The sequence below is a fragment of the Electrona antarctica genome, assembly GCF_951216825.1.
Source record: "Electrona antarctica genome assembly, chromosome: 18".
Classification (NCBI taxonomy): domain Eukaryota; kingdom Metazoa; phylum Chordata; class Actinopteri; order Myctophiformes; family Myctophidae; genus Electrona; species Electrona antarctica.
The window spans coordinates 29333461-29356879 of record NC_136799.1 but is presented as its reverse complement, the minus strand read 5'-3'; the positions used below and the strand labels follow the sequence as shown (position 1 = coordinate 29356879).

Below are 23419 nucleotides of genomic sequence, written 5' to 3'. Positions count from 1 at the left end.
TTCGCAGAATGTTTACAAACATTATAATATTTTTGTATCCATAAATAGGTTATGTAGTAACTAAATATAGACTTATTTCTCAAAAAAGCCGCTATTTTACATTTTAGACTTTAAAATGTGCGCCTGTTCAGACTGACTATTTGTCTGTCTCGTCTCAAGAGCACCCCAACTGCGAGTTGGGTGACAGATACCTTGGCGCGCGTGCACACGCACACGCACACGCACACACACACACACACACACACACACACACACTGGGTATCACATGGATAGCTGCTTCAAAAATATTCTTGCGTGCTTTATTTTTCCAGCTTTGTATCTGAACTGGGCATTATACACTTCAGTTGACCGGAGATTCCCCAGGATCTATCTTTGGCCCCCTCATTTTCTACCTCTACACCAAATCTCTGATCTACACGTTCACTACGTATCGCAACACAAGTTTGTAGATGACCTATTTTTCCGAAATGTTTGTTTTTGCCAAATGTTCAAATTCCTGAACAACAAATTCAATATTGTAACACCAAGATCATGTATGTATGTTTCTTACTATTTCCTCTTGTGCTCTCCAGCGCTCTCTATGTTGTAGCTGGCTATCTGTACCAGACCTTCTGCCTTATCCTCCTGTGGACACAAACACATCAGTAATTCATATAGGAAGTCTAGACATAATGCACTGACTAAAGCCAATGACAAGAAATTGCTGCACTATAATAAAGCATATTTATCAGCCTGTGACAAAATATCTTTGGTGCATACACAGTGAAGGCCATCTGCACACTCTTTGGGGTTAAGGATTTTACTGTGTACTGGATGCCCACATTAATACTGTGATATTGCTGCTGATGAATGTGGTACTTGTAGCCCTTTGTGTAAATGCTGATTACACAATCGATAAAGAACAATCATTTCAATTCCCCCATGTACACTCTGGTATGAAAAAACAACTCGCAATAATGTTCTGAAATTGCTCAGAGCTTATTTGTGAGCTCTCCATAAATCCCAAATGAGAAGCTACATTTTGGAACAAAGAAAAGTGATTGTTAACCTTAGAGACGCCACTATAAAAGAACGGGGAGGTACAGGACCAAAACGGTTGAAATGCTACAGTTTTCTGAGATTTAAATTATTCTTTATTAAAAAACATTCATATTCACATTCAATTATTAATCAAATCTATTCTTTAGCGACCTGCATGAAGAAATAACCAAAGGGTTGACTGCACTGTATCGTTACAGTCAGATGGAAACCTCATATGTCTTTAGAACCCCTGCTATAGGGCGTCACCCCCACGACCCAAAATTGGAGCAGGGAGCGATACAACATTAATATGAATGGAGCTGAATAAGTACTATGAATGTGTCCCTGTGTACCTACCTGTTGGCTGGTGTACCAGTAGAGAGAAGGGCCTTTGAGGACAAACCAGAAGCGCTGCCACTTCTGGGCAATGAAGACACTGCTCTCCTTCCTCTTCTTCCACAGCCAGCCGGCACAGTCAGGACGACCGAGCTCACGGCACGACACACGCCGTCTACTCAGAGCCGTCGTCATACCTGGGAGAGTCAATGGAGACATGCTTCCAGTGAGTGATGTTGGAGAGGCATCGAGGAAGATGTCTCCTTGAATATGAACACAGCAAACATCTTATCTTACCTTTTGTAGACATCTTTTTGGGTTCTTTAATTTCCTGAAATAAAGAGATAATTCATGTCCTGCATTTGGAGTGTTCATCAACAATAACATTAAGAAATGTGACTATGGTAAACAATTTGCTCTTACCACCCTTTGTCCAATCATTTCAGGACAGGAACTGACGCTAGCTCTTGCAAGTCCCTCATCCCCAGGGAATGGACTTCGGGGACTTCGGGGACTCCGAGGACTTCTGGGTGATGTTCTGGGTGACAATGATCTGTCTCTCCTGAGTCTAGGTGAGAGCCTTAAACGTTCCATGCCCCCAGACTCCCCTAAAGACATTCACAAAGGTTAACAACAGACACAGTCACACAACTCAACAAGCTTGGGTCAAATAGCATTTACATAGTTTTAACCTACTTGAAGAACCAGATGGGTGACCACATTAATGTACTAATAATTTCTGCCATTGTATTGTCATACTGTATGTGGCAAAACCATCAAATGGACACACACTAATACCGTCTATTTGCAAATCTCTGGGGAGAAACCACCTAACTCCAAAATGTTATTTTTTTCAGGAAATGAAGAAAACCGTATATTTTTAAAACTATGCAATACTGCCTCACCAAAGTTGGTATTGTGACTTATATAATTGTCAATTACTTGCATGAGAGAGGCGGTGGAGTTAGCTGCTTTAGCAGACAGTTTCAGGGTCCAATGGAGTTAAGAGGTTTTGTCCGAAGCGCTTTTTAATACTTTTCATTGGTTTAATATATTTTTTAACCAACACACAGACATGTGTTCAATAGCATTGATGAAAAAATAAACCCCAAAAAACCCTCACAAATGGAGTTAGGTCGTTTCATCCCGACAGCGACAAAATATAAGTATTTTTTTCCCCGGTCCTTAAATTCAATAACAACGAAATAAACAGATATAATTTACACGCATATGCAGGTAAATAAAACAAAATAATACTTAATGACTGAAAAGGTGTAGGCTGAAGCTGTGGTTTATTTAATCATATTTCTGATACCAGGCTGCATGGTGGTAGCTGTACTAATACTACAGACCATTATGATCTGTGGGCAGTTTGTGTAGCTTTGTAATGATCTTAGCTGTGGACTCTACCATAATGACTCTATGCATGGTTCTCTCCTATACCTGACAGAGGTGATAGCCCCCCCTGTTGGTCGTGATGTGAAGTGATGGTCAGACTTCCATCCAATCCTCTATCAGAGGACAGTTCTGACTCCTCTTGTCCCATAGGTTGTGGTGGAGTTACCTCTGGTCCGTGAATGGCCTTCCTGGATGACATGCACAAGGAGAAGAATAACATATCACAATTAATAATAACTGCTCACAACTCTACTGTTTGGGTTGGGTATTTTCCAAGCTAAGAAATGTTGTTCATTCCTAACTAGTAACTACTTTATGTTCAGTAAGTACTAAGTAGTAGTAAGCAGGTCGGAGTTGGCTTATTGTCGGTATCGGCAGTTTATCAGTGTTTATTAAACAAAGTCTGTCATGAAAAGGGCATACCGGTATGCCTTTTTTATACCACGACTGGCCTTGTTCCATTAAATGCTCATGAACATTACAAGTACCCATCCAGCTGTGTGTTATCGGTGATGGCGCAACTACTAGGTTGCAAAAAGATAAAACACAATTCCTGCGAATCCTGCCAGGATGAAATATGTCTCTAAACAGCCTGTAGTCTCATACAGTTTCTCTCAAGTCTCTCAGAGGAATGCTGGAGTTGTGGAGCATGGTTAGGACAGGATTATTTACTGCCTGTCTCCATTCGCTCTGCTTCCCTTCATTGCTCCTTCCACTCCCTCTCTCTCTCTCACACTCCTTTCTCCCCGCCCTTCTCCTGTTTCTCTGTTTTGTCTCCTTCCTACCTATCTCTTCATCTCTGTCTATCTGGCTCCCCCCCACCCCCCCCCCCCCCATTTCTCTCTCTCTCTCTCTCTCTCTCTCTCTCTCTCTCTCTCTCTCTCTCTCTCTCTCTCTCACACACACACATTTATTCAAGTGCTGTACTTGAATTTTACTTCTAACCACTTTGATTTAAAAACCTTTAGTTACTAGTTAGTTTGCAGGTTTAGATGATTATTACAAAACATAGATTTATGTAAATTGCTCAGAAATAGCTGAAATTCAATGTCTGTCAAAAGTCTGTCTCTCCCTCTCTCTCCCTGCCTGTCTGTTTCTCTGCTCCTTTGGTTTGTTTCAGTGCAGTCATGGGTGGTGGGTGTTATGGCCTCAGTGGCAATAGCAATTTGACCTCATCACAAACTCACTGGCCTGAGGCAGATTAACAACACAGGTCAGAAAGGTTTGCTGGGAGAGGAAACTTTTCTCCTTGTGAGAATTAAAGGTGGGTGTTTCAGTGAGGAATACGTGTGTCTGCTTGAGGCAGACACACAGTGTTACAGTAGATAACTGAATTTCAATACAGTTAAGTACATTGCCATGTCAGCAAATGCTTGTGTGTGTGTGTGTGTGTGTGTGTGTGTGTGTGTGTGTGTGTGTGTGTGTGTGTGTGTGTGTGTGTGTGTGTGTGTGTGTGTGTGTGTGTGTGTGTGTGTGTGTGTGTGTGTGTGTGTGTGTGTGTGTGTGTGTGTGTGTGTGTGTGTGTGTGTGATATTAATTTAATGAATTATACAACATTAATGATATATATCCTATAATTCCGTTTCGCCAGGTTTTTCTCCTCAGTGCTTCCAGCAATTGATCTGAAGTTGCACACGGGCAATGATCATTACCATGTGCAGACACTCACTTTTCCCACATTCAAGCTGTGTAGTGTTTTTTGTAAACTCTGTTTAACATGTGCATGCATGCACGGCCACAGGGTCCCCAGAATATGTTACTGTAGCTCATGGTGCTATATATATATATATATATACACTGTATATATCTGCTATATATATATATATACACTGTATATATCTGTGCTATATATATATATATATATATATATATATATATACTGTATATATAATATACTGTATAATGTGTGACGATCCTCTCACCTGAAAGACAAGGACCTGACTGAAGCTGCAACCCTCTCAAATATGGAATGTCTTTGATTCTGCTCCTCCTCCTCCTCCTCTTCCTCCTCCTCCTCCTCTTCCTCCTCCTCCTCCTCCTCTTCTTCCTGTTCACTGTCCTCTTCGTCTTCTTGCACCTCCCCCTCGCGCTCCTCCTCCTCTTCTTCCCTCCTCTCTTCTTCCCTCCTCTCTTCCTCCTGCTCTTCCTTCTAAGAAATCAGAAAACACAGGGAGTTTGTTTTGCCTGTGGACGTATGCAGTGGTGGCCAAAGCACTCAATCTCAGAACTTGAGTCGAAATATAGATCGTCCCTGTCGGTCGGAAACCTCAAATATCCAAAATAGTTACTTTTCAGGATTCAGGCTAAAGAAATATAAAATAAAATAAACTTGCTATGTGCAGCGTTTCGAGCTGCTGAATCTGCTACTTTAATGCTTTTATGTGACGCTGTAGTATGATCAAGTAAGGCGTTCATTTACGGTCAAATATGACCCAACTGCAAGTGAAAGTCAAATTTGTACTTAAAGTAGGCCTACTGGAGTACTTGCTTTGTACAGTACTCAAGTAAATGAACTGGGTTTACAGTCCACCACACTGTACGTATGCGTGCAAGTGTGCTTAAAGGTGAATGTGGGGTGAGTGAGGCAGATGTCATGTGAATGGGGTTCCATACATGAGGTTTGTGGCTTGCCTTAACAGAAGGGAGAACAAAAACACAAGGAAACAGACAGAATCTCTCTCTCTATCTCTCTTGCACGCACGCGCGCGCGCACACACACACACACACACACACACACACACATACACACACACACACATACATACACACACAGTAAAAGCAGGACACTTGCTGCGGCAGAAGCAGTGAGACACACACAGCTGATTCACATCTCCCTCTGTGTTACTTTACCCCAAGGGATCGACAAACTTTGGCATTTTCAAGGTTATGGTCACAAAGGGGAGAGAAATACTTATTATGTGAACATAGTATGTGCTTGTGTGTGTATGTACATCCTGTTTGTATAGTTCAAAGACAAAAACACAGTTGCCATAGTGATAGCCTTTGACAGCATCTCAGTGTATGAGGAGACTTCCTGGTAATGAGAGGCCAGTAGCTCCTTGCACTACAATGCACACAACAGCAGTGAATAATAGTCAGTTCACTATATTTATGGCTATAGATGCTAAAGGCCTTTTCCCCCGGGCAGCCACGGATACTTACTATATATCGCCTTTATCCAAGGCGCTTCACATATCATTCAGGAGCAATTAGCGGTTCAGTGTCTTGCTCAAGGACACTTTGACACTAACTCTGGGGGAGCCCCTCATTTAATTTACTTGGGTAAATTAAATCAAAAACAGTTTTCTTATTTCAGAGAAGCTTAAGAATGTCAACGGATAAATATGCGGCAGTGGCTCAGGGGTAGAGTGGCCGGTAGAACGGCCGGATCAGAAAGCGGTGAGGTTCCCAGTTCGTTCCCGGGCTCCCTCAGTGTTGGTGTCGAAGTGTCCTTGAGCAAGACTCTGAACCCCAAATTGCTCCATACTGTATGTGCAGGTTGGTGCCTTGCATGGTGTCCACCGCCATCAGTGTGTGAATGGGTGAATGTAATACACAATCTATGTAAAGTGCTAAATAAATGCATTGGTCAGGTTGTTAGAGGGCGTGTACCTGTGTAGAGGAGGGCTGTTGGACTGTGTCTCTGCGCTTAAGGGACCCGGGGACCTTTTTTAAGACCAGAGTCACTCCGCTGGGGTTCTCCAACAGTTTCTTCACCAGGTTATCTCTGCTCCAGCCCACCTGATGTGTGAAAGTGCATGATGGTTATCCACTTAAGACCTGTTAGGTCACAATGTGAGCTGATGTGTCACACATCAGAGTGATAGCACAAGGAAAATGAAAGAAGCTTACATACTGTATAGTGTGATCATGATGACAAACACGTATCCAAGGACACTCACCACTATCTGGTCATTGACTTGAATAACCTCATCTCCAGCTAGGATCTTCTCACAAAAGTCAGCTGGAGACTGTCAAAGAAGAGCAAAAGACATGATTTAGGGCTCCAAACAACACAGGCTAGACTAGACTATGGCTATTGCTTTCCACTGTCCCATGGCATCACATTTGCAATTTAGGGATTTAGCTGCTACTCTTAATTTTAGCAACATACAAAGATGGTGTTTTTGGGGATAATAGTGGTAGTAGATGGGAAATCAACTGAGAGGCTGGGCTGAGCGAACAACACATTTTGTATCAGTAATTAAGTTAGAAATATTGTGACCAGTGTTGGTGTTTTTGGTTTTGGATAGAACAAATCAAAGTATGACTGCATAGTAGAATAGCTAGGCAGAGAGATGTGAGCAGGATAAGACCATGAATAATGAATATATATAAGACCAGTATAAGACCCAGATCTCATGAACCTATGAAGCCTGGCTATAAATAATATGGCACAGCTAGCAATGCAACATGATGCGCTGTTGGCTTGAAAATCAATCACTGTCTCTGTGGGGAAACATTTTCATGTTTTCTGGAGTTGCCCTTCTGTGGTTCCATTTAGGAGAAGTGTCCACAGTGTCCTGGAAGCAGTTTTTGGTGTTGATATTCCTTTTGATTTTAAAACCATGTATCTTGCAGATTTGGAAGGACTTCAATTTGCAAAGCAGGATCAGTATCTACTGAGGGTATTGCTGGTGTAAGTGGCTTACAAATGTTATACCAACTATAAATGAATGGATTGATTTAATCTATAGTATATTTATTATGGAGAGAATTACATTCAGCTTTAGAGGTCAAGTTGAAGTCTTCACAGATAACTGGTTTTGATGGATTACGCGTGTCTCTACCATAAGACCTGATTTTGTTCAATAGAGAAGAGAGAGAGAGGTAGTTGTATGTACTGTCAATTGTCATAGTTGTTATGTTTACATGAATGTTTGATTAAAATTCAATAAAAAGTAAATTTAAAAAAAAAAATCAATCACTGTCATGCGACAAAGTATAATTTCGGATTTATGTGTAATGTCTGTAAACTAGCCAGCATTTGCATACAGGACATTATACATTGTGATTGAAAGTTCTTGTAGAAAACAATTGTTTGTATATTTTGACACAGATGTAGAGCTATGGTGTTTTTCTCTAAGATTCAGGTATCTACTGGAACATAGTCTGTAGAGGTAAATGGAGATAGGCCTCTTCCAGACAGAGATTACAATTCAAACTGAAAGCTGGTCCTGGTAGTAAAGCACATTTGTTATAATCATATTTCATCCTTTTATCTCCATTTCATCTGTATCCACATGTCTCTCTCACTCTGTATCTCATTAGCAGTCAGCAGTAATGTAAGTAGCAGGGGAGTCTGGGGTATTCTGATGGTGACATCATGGAAAAATAACATCTCTATCTCTGTCCCACAGGAGAGCTGCTCCAGCACTACTTTTACAAGCTCTCCGTACTCTATTAGATAAACACTCCTCTATGCTTACAACACACACTTGCACACGTCCCAAGTAATTGTTAGGATATTTGGCTCTTCAGTCTTGGCATTTGGTCTGCCTAAAAGTCAATGGAATCAAATGGAATCCACCACTGACTAATGACTATAATCAATCAGCTACCTTAAATCCATTTTAAAATGTAACCTGTCGATAAGCAAACTCTAAACTGGATCAATGAACCATACTAGAGTAGGACTACACAGATTATAGAACTGGAAACATGTAGGTGGCTCAATGCACCTGACTTGAGCGCCAGATAATTCAATTGAAGTGTAATCCTTGTTCTAAAATGTGGCAAAGGCCCCGTGAAAGAAGAATGACTCAGCTGAGGTTAACCTTTAGGTCTGACCGACTCTGAAAATGACAACATTGCAGCACACTTTGCTCCTCTAGGGTCTTGTTAAGACATGTTGCTTGTTAACCTGACATTGCTGAAGGGCAGTCAATGAAGGACTGTGGAGTGAGACACTGACCTGGGCAGCTGTTCCAGTTACGTAGTGGTTACTAGAGCCTGTTGAAGTTATCTCTATACCCTGAACAAAGGAGAGAGAAAGAGAGAGACAAACAGGGAGGAAAAGAAGACATGGGTGGAGGTCAGTAAGACAGAATAAGACATTGAATCTAATAGCTTTATATTTTTGTTTAATAATGAAAATATACAGAACGTAAAACAAAGGATTTCCCCTAGTTCTAGTCCATAGCCCTAATGTCCTTTGCTGCTGTTGCATTAAGGCTATGGGACAGTTCTCTTCCTGGCTCGCATGAAACGCAGACCAGCCTCTCCTCTGTTACAAAAATAAAAATAACGTTTCACCTACTCACCAATACAAAGGTGGCTTGTGTAATTAGAAAGACTACTTTCCTTAGTGGACGCACCCTGAGCCCCCCACCACATGCACTTTTTTTCAAAAAAAATTAAAAATACTTTGTTACTCCACTGCGGCCTCTACCGATATTGCGAAGAGATATTTTCATAGACAAGATTTTTTGGCCCTTTCTGGCCAAAAAGTGCATTTTATACGTGTGGTGGGGGGCTCAGAGTGCTAAGGAAAGTAGTCTTTCTAATTACACATGCCGCCTTTGTATTGGTGAGTAGGTGAAGCGTACTTTTTATTTTCGTAACAGAGGAGAGGCTGGTCTGCGTTTCATGTGAGCCAGGAAGAGAACGGTCCCATAGCCTTAATGCAATGGCAGCAAAGGGCATTAGGGCTATGGACCAGAGCTAGATTTCCCCCATCTATGCCAGCACTGTGACTGTGTGACATGTTGTAAGTTTGTAGATCTATATTTGGTGGCAGTGCACAATCAAATATAAATCAGACACCCTGTTTTTATCAAAAAGCACATTACTACTGTATCAATGATTCACTGCATGCTGTTGGCAAAGCATTATGCAGATTATAATCAATAATTCAACTCAAAAATAACAATTCATTTGAACTAAGAAAAAGATCACTCCAACACCCACCCACACCCACAGTCCCACAGATACACAAACACACACACATACATACACACACACACGTGACACGCACACAGCTCTGTCTATATGATGATGGTTAGCACAGGGAGGTGCTGAAGCAGGGAGGTGCTGAAGCGAGGCTACATAATGTGTCTCTGGGAGTGCAGGTAATAATGACACATAATTAGTAAGGAAGCCTGTCCAGAGCCTCCCTGATGCTATGAGATCGGACCGTTCCCCTGACAGAACACAGCCCAGGCAATAACACTATTATTAATAATCTAACCTTATGTAGATCATATTCTAGTGGGTACAACGGAGGGGGCAATGAGGACATTAAAAGTGCTCGCGGCAAAACGACTTCAAGGTAAATAAATCAAAACTACAAGAAAGGTGAACAGGCACGGTGGCACAGTTGGTAGTGCTGTCCCCTCACAGCTAGAAGGTCCTGGGTTCGATTCCTGCTGGGGACGCTGTGCGCTGTGGGTGCTGGAGGCGTGTTCTCTCCTCCGTGTCATCAGTGCCCATACCCGAGGCGGGGTTGCCGAAAGGGCCTTTCTGTGTGGAGTTTGCATGTTCTCCCCGTGTCCCCTAGTGTAGGTACCCTCACAAAAAACATGCAGTAATCCTGGTCTCTAAACTCCCCCTGGGGGAGGTAGGTGAAATGCAGGAGGGGAAAGGAACTGGTCGGAATAACATGTTCCTTCCACGTGCTACGTCCGGCCGGGGAAACTCTCCCCTCAGGTGAAAAGAAGCAGCTTCCTCATGCATAGAAGGAAGCATGAGGTCAGTGCCCAGGATTACATTAGATAATTTACACTGGGTGAAAAAATGGGTTGCAAAATCGTGGGATGAAAAACAGAAAAGAAAAAAGAAAGGTGAACAGAAGAGATATGGAAGAAAGGAGAGATGTGTAAGTAAGGGTTGTTCTCTCGGTGCTTACATTGCAGAAAGCTACAAAATGAACTCGGAGAGTCCATCAGGTCCATTTGGATCCATTTGGCCACTCAGAGTCCAATCGGTTCCTAACTGTCAATCATTTAGCGGATACCACGTTTACAACCAGTACTTTATGTTCAGGTCTGAGTCACTGCCAGAGGCCAAGAGAATAAGCAGGGAGAGAAAAGACGACATGCAAGACTAATGGGCGAAAGTGGCTCAGGAGGTAGAATGGCCTTTTGGGTGTCAGGAGGTAGAATGGCCTTCTGGGTGTCTCAGGAGGTAGAATGGCCTTTTGGGTGTCTCAGGAGGTAGAATGGCCTTTTGGGTGTCTCAGGAGGTAGAATGGCCTTTTGGGTGTCTCAGGAGGTAGAATGGCCTTTTGGGTGTCTCAGGAGGTAGAATGGCCTTTTGGGTGTCTCAGGAGGTAGAATGGCCTTTTGGGTGTCGGAAAGGCTCCCGGTTCAATCCACGGCTCCAAGAAACGGAACCCCTAATTACTCCCCATGCAGCCCAAGGGGCCCACACTGCTCCTAATAGGATGGGACCACTGCTAGAGAAGTAATTTCGCCCACAGGGATCACTACAAATACCCTTTTCTTTAGATAAAGATGGTGAGAAACTACGAGAAAGGCGAGAAAAATCACAGCATTACTAGAGCCGAGAAACTGGCACACGAGGGCCTTGAAGGGAGGTGGTGACAGGGGAGGGAATGATGACAGTGATGCAGGTGAGAAATGGATAGCAGGATATCAAATGATAAGGAAGAATAGGAGGGTATGAGTGTGGAATTGCTGATACAGAGGTGCAGAATGAGATGGTGTGGAGCCAACAATGGAGACAGAGAGACGGAAACCTTGTATGTTCAAAACCGTCGCTTTTCAGCAAATGGAAAAAAAGAACCATCTTGCCACACTAATTGAAAGCCCAGCCCCCTGTTTATCCGTTCGCCTTTGTTCGCCTTCTCCTACCAAACCACACCGTTTGCACACGTCTCACCATGCACAACACCAACAGTATGCCTGTCCAGACATAACGCACTACTTTGAATCCATGTCATATTTACAGTCTATAAACCATTTCTATGAAAAACACGCCACACCACCAGCCTGTTTTGCTGTGACGTCAAAATCGTCACCACTTTGCAGCCCACATCCACACCAGAGCACTTTGCCCCCTTCCCCTTCTGGCTGCTGACTGTGCCGGACACTCCACCACTTAGTCAACAGTCACGCAGTACGCATCGACAAACAACACGTAGTGTTGACTACACTAATAAGGACCCATGCCGGCCACCACCAGCAACAACACGCCGCCAAGACCCCCACATTACTCCCTACAACAAACAACATGACACAACGAAAATGACCATCACTTTCTAGGAGCTGCGATTCCGCGATGCCAAGCGTATGCGTCACACTCGCGCTACAGACACAGCAAAGTTGCATGCATGAAAAGTAAACTCACCATTTTCGCGGTGCGCACGTTGCCTGAACTTGCCTCACACGCCCATGCACGCACGCGCATGCAAGCATGGGCTTCTGCACTCACGCGCTACCCGTGCACATCACTACGTACGTCCACACTTTGTCCACATCCACATATCCAAAAATAAAATAGCCTATGACAAAATATGCAGTGTGTTGTCCACAGAAACAAATCTGAAATCTCCATATTTGCCCAAATTGTGCTGATCACCAGTCGCCTGTCGCCAGTGTGTGAGGGCCGCGCAGCGGCCCGAACGTCTAGTTGTAGTAATTATTTAGTCATGAGCTCTTGTTAATCATTTTCATTGGTTAAATGTTTAGACGACCCATAGAAGAAAAATAACTATTTTCAATCTCGCATCCCTGTTTTTGGCATTTCATCATAAGTGAAACGAAGTATAAAATAGGGCATTGATTTATACAAAATAAATATTTCTGGCTTTCTGCCAGACAGTGATGATACAGTATATTGTCACTTTTATCTCCATATCTTTTCTTCGTAAATGAATGCCCTACTTTACTTCATCATACATAGTGACGCACATAAGTAGTGAAAATAGTAGATCTAGAAGCTTGTATATTGTGAACTTGTAGATTGGCTATTTTCACTATTATTATAATTGTATTATATTCTTAAAATAATAATAATAAAAAACGAACGGTTTTTCAACCCGATAGCAACAATATATGACAAAATTAAGAGCAAGAGAGCTTGATTACCAACTGCTCTCCAGGTGATGTAGGCACCAGGTCAACACTCTCCAGCTGAGCAGTATGGGTAAGGATAGCGTCAGGGCTAGACTTCAAAATATCATCACACACCGCCACCAGCTGACGACACTGCAAAACAAAACAACAACAGGGTTTACTGAGAGATAAGATATATTATGGTCTCTTATTGTGAATTCACAGCTGGAATAACCTTTATAGTCACTAGGATATAGTGCCAGCTGCTAAATTACAGTACATAGTATTCCTGGTATTATAACAATAGTATGTTAATGCTAACAGTGTTAGGGCAACATAAAAATTAAATCTCTCATATCCCAACATTCTCACACAAGCTACAACAAAACAGACACCTGGAAAGTGAAACAAAGGTAGAAAGAATGGTTCAAAATATCGGAGCACTTACGATAGCGATGATATCTTTTTCTTTCTCGTATACTGTGGAGTCCTGTTGGGAGGAACGGAAGCAGTTGAGTTCACATGTCAAAATAACACCACAATGTATTTGTTAGTAATGTATTCATATTGATTAGCTGGAAATGGGGCAGGCTAATTTAGACATTCTCTCTGTGTCCTAGTTCCTCTTTCAAAGCAGGCTCCATCGAACCAGGAAGTGTTCAGAAGTTCAGAGGCGTGAATGGCGTCTCCCCAGGACTCCGTCTAATGACCCCATTGTGTTTTTCTTTCATCTAAGCAAAATTAATCATCTGACATGAGCAGAAGTCTACATGCACTGTATGTCCACACTCAGGATCAGGATTCACACAAAACTCTGAACATGCAAAATCTCACACACACAGGAATAGCGGGCTTTGGAATGCCGGTGTGTAACCTCGCGCACCCGCTGTCACACATACGGCTCTCGACTCACATACAGATACACGCGCACACACACAAATGGGGGAGGGGGGGTCGACTGTGTCAGCGGGAGTTCGCGGTCAAAGTCACGGTTACTTAACAAGGTTGAGTCAACACAGTTGAACTCGACTGCTAAATCCCTGGTTTGTAGGAGGAAGTCATTGACATGCAGGATTCCTCTTAGGGAACAGACGGAGCGTAGCAGGCCACCAGAGTTGGCTGGCCTGAGAGAGAAACAGAGCAAGAGGTCAACGGTGAAAATAGGAACGAGGAAAAGAAGGAAGCCAGCAGGAGGCTGCCAATAAGAAGAGAAATAAAAGATTGTGGTGGGTGTGGGCAGATGAGAGGTGGGAAGAACTGGGAAGAGAAGAGGGAGGGAGGGAAAGGAAAGAAGGGTTGTACAGGTTGACTAAGCCCTCTGATATCTAGCGGGAGAACAGTGCTAAATGCTGTTCTGGATTACTGGGCTAATTCCAGGCTATGACGCTGAGGTATGAGGTATGAGGTGGGGTATGAGGTGGGGTTTGGGTTTGCTCGATTTCCATTTGTACACTCTCAGAGTTACAAGTGCATAAAGTAACACTGAGGATTTTACTAGTGTGAGTATATCTGTCTTAGTTAGAGTATAGTGCCCTGTCCATAGGTCTGTGCATGCACAAGAGATTTATCAAACCTCACCACTAAATGTCTTGTATAAACATCTAAACATATCCTGATCACTGCCGTGATCCCCAACTCAAGCCAAAGTAGTCTTGGCATCATGATTCACTGTTTACATGCAACAGTGATTAACTTGGGTCATTGAACCTGCCCGCTACCATGAAACTATTGCAGTGTTGTACAGAACATACCCACAACAAAGAGCATGTGCAAATACTTTTGATGTTTTTATGGTGTTGTCCCTCTCGCAGGGGAGTTTAGACAGGCACATGTCATTAATTCATTGAGTTCAACTTGTGATTTACCTAATATTTTAAGTTCATTGAAGTGGTAAAACCCAACCACTAAGCAGGTTAAAACAAACTCTAGGAATAATTAGCAAATACTATTTTGTTGTAAACAATGAAAAAAAAGTAGGTTTACAATTTACACTTTAGACAAGATGCTCTTATCCAGAGCGACAAGTGCAAAATCAGAGGAAAAGGCATGAAACCAAGTCAACAACTGAGAGTAAATATAAGTTAAGTAGCCTATAAAGTGAACAATCTAGAGCTCCAAAGAAACTAGGCTAGCAGGTAGCTCTGGTCCAGGACCATAGCCTTAAACTAGGCTAGCAGGTAGCTCTGGTCCAGGACCATAGCCTTAAACTAGGCTAGCAGGTAGCTCTGGTCCATAGCCTTAAACTAGGCTAGCAGGTAGCTCTGGTCCATAGCCTTAAACTAGGCTAGCAGGTAGCTCTGGTCCATAGCCTTACTGCTTCTGATTCTGCCCTGCAGTAAGGCTATGCGACTTTCGTTTTTAAATCTCACATGGAAATCAGACCAGCCTCTCCTCTTTAGTGGAAATCTCAAGAACGTTTGACCTACTCACCAATACAAAGACAGATTGTGTCATTAGAAAGCCTACTTTCCTTAATGGGAGCACTCTGAGCCCCCCACCACACGTATAAATTGTACTTTTTGGCCAGAAAGGGATTTTTCTTCACCGGAGGAAAAATATTCTCTATGAGGCAATTTCGGTAGAGAACATCGGTAGAGAATTGGAGTAACTAAAAGTATTTTTTTCCCGGTGGAAACAAAATCCCGTTTATACGTGTGGTGGGGGTCTCAGAGTGCTCCCACTAAGGAAAGTAGGCTTTCTAATGACACAACCCGCCTTTGTTTTGGTGAGTAGCAAAAACGTTATTTTTATTTACGCTAAAGAGGAGAGGCTGGTCTGAGTTCCATGTGAGATTTAAAAGCGAAAGTAGCAGAGCCTTACTGCAGGGCAGAATCAGAAGCAGTAAGGCTATGAACCAGAGCTAGCTATCAGGTAAACATCAAACCTAGCATCTGTCTGAAACAACATAACTAACATTCTTGACTTTCAACAGACCTTCTTCGGGCATCTAGTGTTGTTACAAAGAAATAGAAAAACATAAAGCTGACACTGAACCCAAGGAAGGACTAGCTGTCGTATAGGCGTCAAATGTATCAGCCCTGCTTTGTAGACAGAACCACAAAATACTTTTTGAATGCTTACATTAATATATCAGCCCGTCTGCAGGGTCCGAGACACAGTCAAATATTAATTTAACTAAGAAACTTTAACCACCCCTACTACTACTAGGGTTACCCTAGTCAGGGTCTATACTAGGCACCTTCCTTTTTTACCCCAGAATAGGGATGCTTGGCTTCATGGGTTAACTAACTAAACAAACATTAATGTTAAATGTGATTTTTATATATATATATAATGTTTATTGGTAGCAGGTTTCAACAATTTAAGTTTAGTTTGAACATACCATTTTTTTCCATTTTCTCCCTAACCCCATCCCTCCCCCTACAGTTATCGCCATCATTAAAACAATGTAAAAAAGAGTACAGACACACAAAAACAACAACAAAAAAATCCAGTCCAATCAAACAACCATACATATTTGACCACGTGTAAAAAAATAGGACACAAAAAAATGATTTAAACACAGATGTTAAATGTGAATTTAACACTTTAGCAGAGCTTACTTCTGTATTTCTAATTATATTAGCCCCTTTTGTAACACATTTGTAATACATGTTACTTGCTCTTCTGCCATGAAACTGCTTGCGTGTCAGGAGGGTGTGATGGGAGAACACTTTAAATTAGCCTGCCTTGTACACTTCTCTGTCATTGTTCCTCATTACATCGACAATACACACACGCACACGCACATGCGCGTCCACACACGCACGCACGCACACACACACACACACACACACACACACACACACACACACACACACACACACACACACACACACACACACACACACACACACACACACACACACACACACACACACTTCCTCAGTTCCCCAATAAAGTCCTTCATCTCTCATTCATAGTGGATGATTACAACAGTGCCAACAGTATTAAAACACATCTGGCCCGAGCCGGCCTAGTGGTCCGGGCACCTGGGCTGGTGGACCGTTCTGGCAGCCTGTCACGGGTTTGAGTCCCGATCCCAGCGACCTTTACTGCATGTCTTTGCCCCCGTCTCTCTCCCCGTTTCCTGTCAACCTGCTGTATCTATCAATGAAGGCAAAAAGCCCAAAAAATATCTTTAAAAAAAAAAACACATCTGGAATGAAACTACAATCCATTCTGTTCACATGCTGATTCACAATATTGCCACTATGTTTCTCATACCACACACGCACGCACAAGCACCTCAAAGAGACCTGTGACTGCCATGTGACATCATGGTCCTCTGCTGAAGAACATATGTGGGAACAGACAAAAGCAGAGGAGAAAGAAAAGGCTACAAGCCATGGGACAAACAGTCTCGAGCAAGCTCATGCGCCACTTCCATTCATCTGCAATTCCCTCTATTCAGTAAGATAAATAATTTAGTAATAACCGCCAGTTTTTTTCTGGGGAAGGACAATATGGGCCCTCAGGTTTTGAGACACAAGATCCACGCTACTTGTCACTTCTGGACAATGTAGTTATTATTGCCATGTCCTGCACTGTATCATCTCTGTGGCAATTATAGGCCAGTCACAAGCTGCAAAATAGAGGAGCATTCAACACTGACCAGACCATAAATTGTACTGGGTGCCATAACCCACCACAGTAGACAACCAATGTGCTTCTGATTTAAAAAAGATTTGCTCTAAGCGTGAATTCAATAAAGAAGATTTCTCCCACGCTTTCATCTTTATTGCTGCTTCACAAACATCCTGTCATTCACAGCTTGAAGTGAGCACTTCTAGCCAATTTGCCAATCTGCAGTCAGCCAATATCAGCTGATTGGACTCCGCCTAAATATCACTGCCTCTGTCACTTGTCTTTCTCTTTTCTGATACTTCTCCCTATTAAAAGCTAGTCTTATATGTTAACTGTTAAGGGAGTCTAATTGCCAAAAATTGCCTTTTATTCAATAAAACGTTGCCACAACTGGACTCTCTCTCTCTTATTGAACTTGTGTTGGAGTTCCCTCACTGGAGAGTCAACCTGTTTCACATCCCTAATGTGAATAATTTATTTAGATCAACTCAGAGACAATGAGTGGTTCATCTACAGAATGTTCATCTGTGCATCAAATCAAATCAGATTAAATCAAATCAAATCATCAGTTTAGTTAATTAGATTCAAGATTATTGATAGCATACGGTGCCGTGTCATTAGTCCCTAACCTAAACATAACCGCAAGCACGGGAGCAGTGCATGTTCGCCAACCTTAATGCATGTTCGGACTAACGGGACTTCGGATCTATGGGCAGTTCCCATCACAACTGGCATCACAACAATGTACTGTAGGACGCTCATTATCCGGACAGAGCAACAAGTGCAAAATCGGAATAAGCAGAGTAAGCATGGGCTCTAGTCAATAAACAACAAGGCCAAGCCGTTAATCTTAAACACTGAGATGTCATTCAACATTACTATGAAATAGAGATGAGTGGATTAGATAGATAAATACATTACAAATATATCTTAAAATGCCTCAAGTTGTACCATGTGTAATGAAGTAACCTCTACCTATGTGGTTGTGTTGTATTGTGCTCTGCTGTGTTGTGTTGTGTTGTGTTCTGCTGTATTGTGTAGCGGTGTGTTGCATTTGGCTGCCTTGCGGACAGTTCAGTTAGGTGATGGACTAACATACTTCCAGTACTGTACGCTGTGTATGTGCTCCCTCCAAGCTATTCTTTCTCAGTAGTTGTCTAGGAAACAAACACATGCTGATGCGTGGGTGGAACGTGCTGACAATACTTTACGCATGTACTGGGTAGACTTGCACACAAGCATGCAAGGATGTACTGTACACTAGTTTAAATATTTTCTATTGAGTTTTTTTACTTAATAAAAAATAAGTGTGTCGCGGGTTCGAGTCCCGATCCAGAGGTTTGCTGTGTGTCTTCCCCCCATCTCTCTCCCTGTTTCCTGTCTACCTACTGTGATCTATCAATAAAGGCAAAAAAACAATAAAAAAAGGAAAAAGCTAATATTGGATTATTACATTATCTATTGTAATCCACGTTATTATAGCATTACCAAGAATAAGCAAATTGACGTAAACTCTAATACGTTAAATACAAAAAGAACACTCATGAATACAGTTAAGCTCTGCTTGGACATACAGAAAGTGTCCCCCTGTTCATCTGTAAACCAGAAAGGGCACACATGCTATAAAAAGACCTGAGTACATCTGTTAGATCACTTTACACCTGCAGCTCACTGCCCCTTCTCTGTGAGTCTGACCACTGACACACACACACACACACACATACGCACACGCGCGCACAAACACACGCACACACACACACACGCACGCAGGCACGCACGCACGCACGCACGCATACACACACACACAAATTGAATCAATAGCTAATCTGCATTTCAGGTAGTTCAGAATTGTTTGTGATAAAGTAAGTAACTCTAAATTAAGGCTCATTGTGTCAAGGTTGAGTCGCACAAAATAAAGTTCCTCATTACAAAAACACATCTAGTCTGCACTCATACAAACACAGTAGCAATCAGGGGGTTTGTATCAACGGTATATAAGATTAAACAAAAAAACAAAACTTCGCCTTCCAGTTTACAGAGAAGCATTCCTAGTTTGACACACATACTGTACTGTACCTGAGAGGGACACCTTCGTACTGTATTTACATCCAGTGCAATTAGTAGAACTCTCTGTATGTCACGCGCAGACTTAGCTTGGTGGCATCGGTGCCTGTGTTAGTTCAAAGTGGTCTGAGCCCTTTAAGCTAGAGAGAGAGACAGAGAGAGAGAGAGAGAGAGAGAGAAAACTCCTGTATGGGATCCCAGCACCAGCTGACTGCTGACCGCCACCTCCCTCAGGGTGAGAGGAAAACACACACACACACACACACATACATGTACACGCACGCACGCACGCACGTTGCACACACACACACACACACACACACACACACACACACACACACACACACACACACACACACACACACACACACACACACACACACACACACACAACCCCCCCCCACCCCACACACACACACACACACACACACACACACACACACACACAAAACAAAGCACTCACAGCCATAAACGATACACACCCATACACAAACAGGAAATGAGAACCCTTTCTTCTGTGGGTAACCCAGTGAGATATGCTCTAGCTAGCTATTATGGAACCTGTTCTACATAAGCGGACATCATAATGAAGAACAGCGTAACAATCGGTGGGTTAAACAGAGGACAGTAGTGTCAACTCGCCAGGGGCTAACTTAATGGCAACACCCATGACTGTGTACAGGTAAACGTGGTATAGTGTGTTCACGCATTTGTAGGTTTTGGTTGTGACTTTGTGTATGTGCATCTGCAGCGTGAGGGTCTGCGTACGCTATATATTCTGATGTATATGCTATGGTGGTGATGTTATTTTCGTAGATATATACGGACACATGGGAGTGTCTTATATGACATTTGCGATGTGTGGGATTGAGTGTGTTCCTCCAAATACATCCTGGCCTCTGGTTGATAATACTATGCTGACAGATGTATGGAAGAGGGGCCACCCCCACGTTCTCTTGACCATCAAACAGGTGCAAACGGTCCTTTTATAGTGGAGGTTCAACACCCACTAAAATGCTCTCGACACATCCTATATCAACCCTGCACGGACAATGAACCAGTCAAAACAGGTAATGATACATAGCACGTGCACATACTGTACACACACACACACACACACACACACACACACACACACACACACACACACACACACACACGCACGCACGCACGCACGCACGCACGCATGCATGCATGCATGCATGCACACAGGATACCCAAAAAAACAGGAACTGAGCAAACAATAGCAAGTAATTGCTAACACTGATCAACCTCAGTGAAGGTCCAAAGTCAAAACAGCCTCCAACGCAGTGACGAAGGTTGAGGTTCTTAATCACCACCCAGTCCCTCCCAGGCTTGTCTCTGTTTGGACAGCCCTCTATGGACAAAAGTAGTCGACAGGCCCAAAATTCAATCACTTTCAAGCTTTAGCAAAAAAGTCATTGTTCCTCAATACAATCACTCACACTGTCATTTCCCGCCTTCCTTCCCCGCTGCTTTATGTGTGACCAAAAGACTTCCATATACTGTGTACTGAAAAAAGGACACCTCACTTCTGCTCTTGTTTCTTTCACGCTCTGCATTTAGCTACATGAGCATGCATATTGTCCACGTGGCTCAGCCTAACCTGAGGCTTGTCACTGCTTAGGCTACATCCACACGAATACGTTTCCATTTTTAAATGCATTCTTAGATGAAAATGATCTCTGTCCACACAAGCGTTTTAGCACTGTTCTAGAAATGCTCTCCATATACTTCACACCTGAAAACACATATTACATTTGACAGCCATTTAACAACAACATGTTTCCCCTTTCCGTTGATGTAGTCTATGGATTTAACTATTTTTAATGACTAATAGCTCTGGGAATTTATAGTCAATATACCAGTGTCACTGTCAAATTATGATACAGGGGTTGTCTGACTTACGAGTAAATTAGCCTTTACTTTGATGTGTATGCAGTCAATTGCTGTGTTTGGTAGAAGTTGACAAGATCATTCTCTTTTGGCTCTGTACTTAGTGCTTTGATGTAGTCTGGACCCAGGACGAAGAGAAGATGATGGCTTTGGCTTCACAGTCTTGTCGGGATGGCCCAATAAAGTCATTCACGTTTTCCTTACCACTCAGGTAACAAACAATGTACACATGTATAAGTAGATTAAGTACACAAGCAGAAAACGCGCCGCAAAGCTTGCCTGGTATTGCCGGGGCTATTGCACCGACAACGCTTCAATCCTCGTGTTCAGGTTACGGTACCACACTGATGATGTCACACACAACAGAAACTGTTGCCTAACAACGCAGATTTGCACTGAGGTCGGGCATGTCCATATTTCGGCATGTGACATCAGAGACAACAGAAACCATTGCCTCATAATGCAAATTTACACATTTCCACCAGCCACAGACAAAAGACAGACAGAGAGCAAGACACACACACACACACACACACACACACACACACACACACACACACACACACACACACACACGCAACTTGAACTGTATATACATTTATCAGCCATCAAAACGTTGCCTCATGACAGCATCAGCCTATAATGTCACAATGTCACATGGGCAGTCACTTGAATAAAAGCTTGCTCCTGCACATACCGTATAGAGTATAGACAGTATTAGTATTAAAAAATGCTAAATTTAAATGTTGCTACCATAGACAAGGCCAGCAACACTGTAATTCAATATCCATCTTGAATTAACCACTGGTAGTCAATATGTGTCATCGTTTCCATAAGTCCCTGTTCCCGCAACGTTAAAAAAATGCAATGTCTTTACAAAACAAGACATGGTCAGCAGCAGCATTTTGTTTTAAGGTTTTAAAAACCCCAGAGTAGTTTGGATGCTAGGCACAATCAGACGTATGCTGAGTCTTGTTTTGCAAGGTGCTGTTATTGAACAGGTTAAAGAGGCCAAGTTGTTGGGCGTGATTATTGATTAAACACTTTCTTGGTCGATGCAAATGACCAAAATGGTGGATAAAATGAGTATCAACATTTCAATGATAAGAAGAGGAGTACAGTTAAACTTGTATTACAATCACTAGTTTTATCCAGTCGATTGATTATTGCCAAACAGTTTGGTCCAGTGCTTCAAAAAAGGATTTGGACAAACTTAAGCTCACTCAGAACAGTACAGCACGCCTCACTAGTACTCTGCACTCTAGGAGTAGTGTTGAGTCGATGCATGCTGCACTGTCTTGGATGAAAGTGGCTGTAGCCTTGTGGCATTTCTGTTTAACATCTGTCATACTGGTAAACCTGCACATTTGTTGTTACAACCACCAATACTAGACACTTTACTGGGGTCATTTTTAGTTTAGTTTTGTTTAGTTTTAACTGTAATGTAATGGTAGAATTCCATTGTACCGGTATGTGTTTTAATTGGAGGACTAATGGGGATCCGTAATAAACAATAAACTTACAGTAGCAATAAAGGTTAATAATCTTAAAATGAAAATGTACAGTATAAGTGTAGCCATAATGTTTTCCAATAATATAATCAGTCAAATAAAGAAAATAAAAATAAATTATACATTATATATAAATGTATATACATTAATAAATGTAAAAATAATTGTGAATGCTTAGTGACAACTTAACAAGCATATTCAAGTGAACTTCAACAATCAAACAAAAGAAGCCAATCAAAGAGGAGTGTGGCGTACCTGACCTGTTGTGTTGGGTGAGCAGCATCCACGGCTGGTCTATAGAGGACTATATAAAGCCCTCTAAACACTGAGTACCCCACTCTCCCTCCCACAGCTTCTCTGGTCCTTTCACACAATCTCTGTCTTTCTCCGCCTGCCTCCCTCTAATTATTATCATTCTTATTCTATCACCCTATCTTTCTGCCTCATGTCTTTGCTTGTCTCTTCATCTGTTCAGTAACTAAAAAACGTTTTTTCCCTCTCAACACCCTCTCCTCCTTACACTCCACATGTGTGGCGACGACTCACTCTGCCCTATGAGCCAAGTAATAG

At 42.4% G+C, this 23419-nt stretch overlaps 1 protein-coding gene across 1 annotated transcript in view; it reads right to left on the bottom strand.

Annotated features, from left to right (window-relative positions):
- cnksr1 (connector enhancer of kinase suppressor of Ras 1) overlaps positions 1-23419 on the bottom strand; it is a 53974-nt gene that overhangs the window by 21768 nt on the left and 8787 nt on the right. Inside the window, exons 5-15 of the mRNA XM_079527150.1 lie at positions 13219-13260; positions 12804-12923; positions 8669-8728; positions 6657-6725; positions 6367-6495; positions 4677-4903; positions 2800-2942; positions 1780-1964; positions 1654-1687; positions 1378-1553; positions 551-624 (exon numbers count right to left, since the gene is read on the bottom strand). Coding sequence (XP_079383276.1) covers positions 551-624; positions 1378-1553; positions 1654-1687; positions 1780-1964; positions 2800-2942; positions 4677-4903; positions 6367-6495; positions 6657-6725; positions 8669-8728; positions 12804-12923; positions 13219-13260 — 1259 coding nt within the window. The remainder of the gene's footprint in view (positions 1-550; positions 625-1377; positions 1554-1653; positions 1688-1779; positions 1965-2799; positions 2943-4676; positions 4904-6366; positions 6496-6656; positions 6726-8668; positions 8729-12803; positions 12924-13218; positions 13261-23419) is intronic.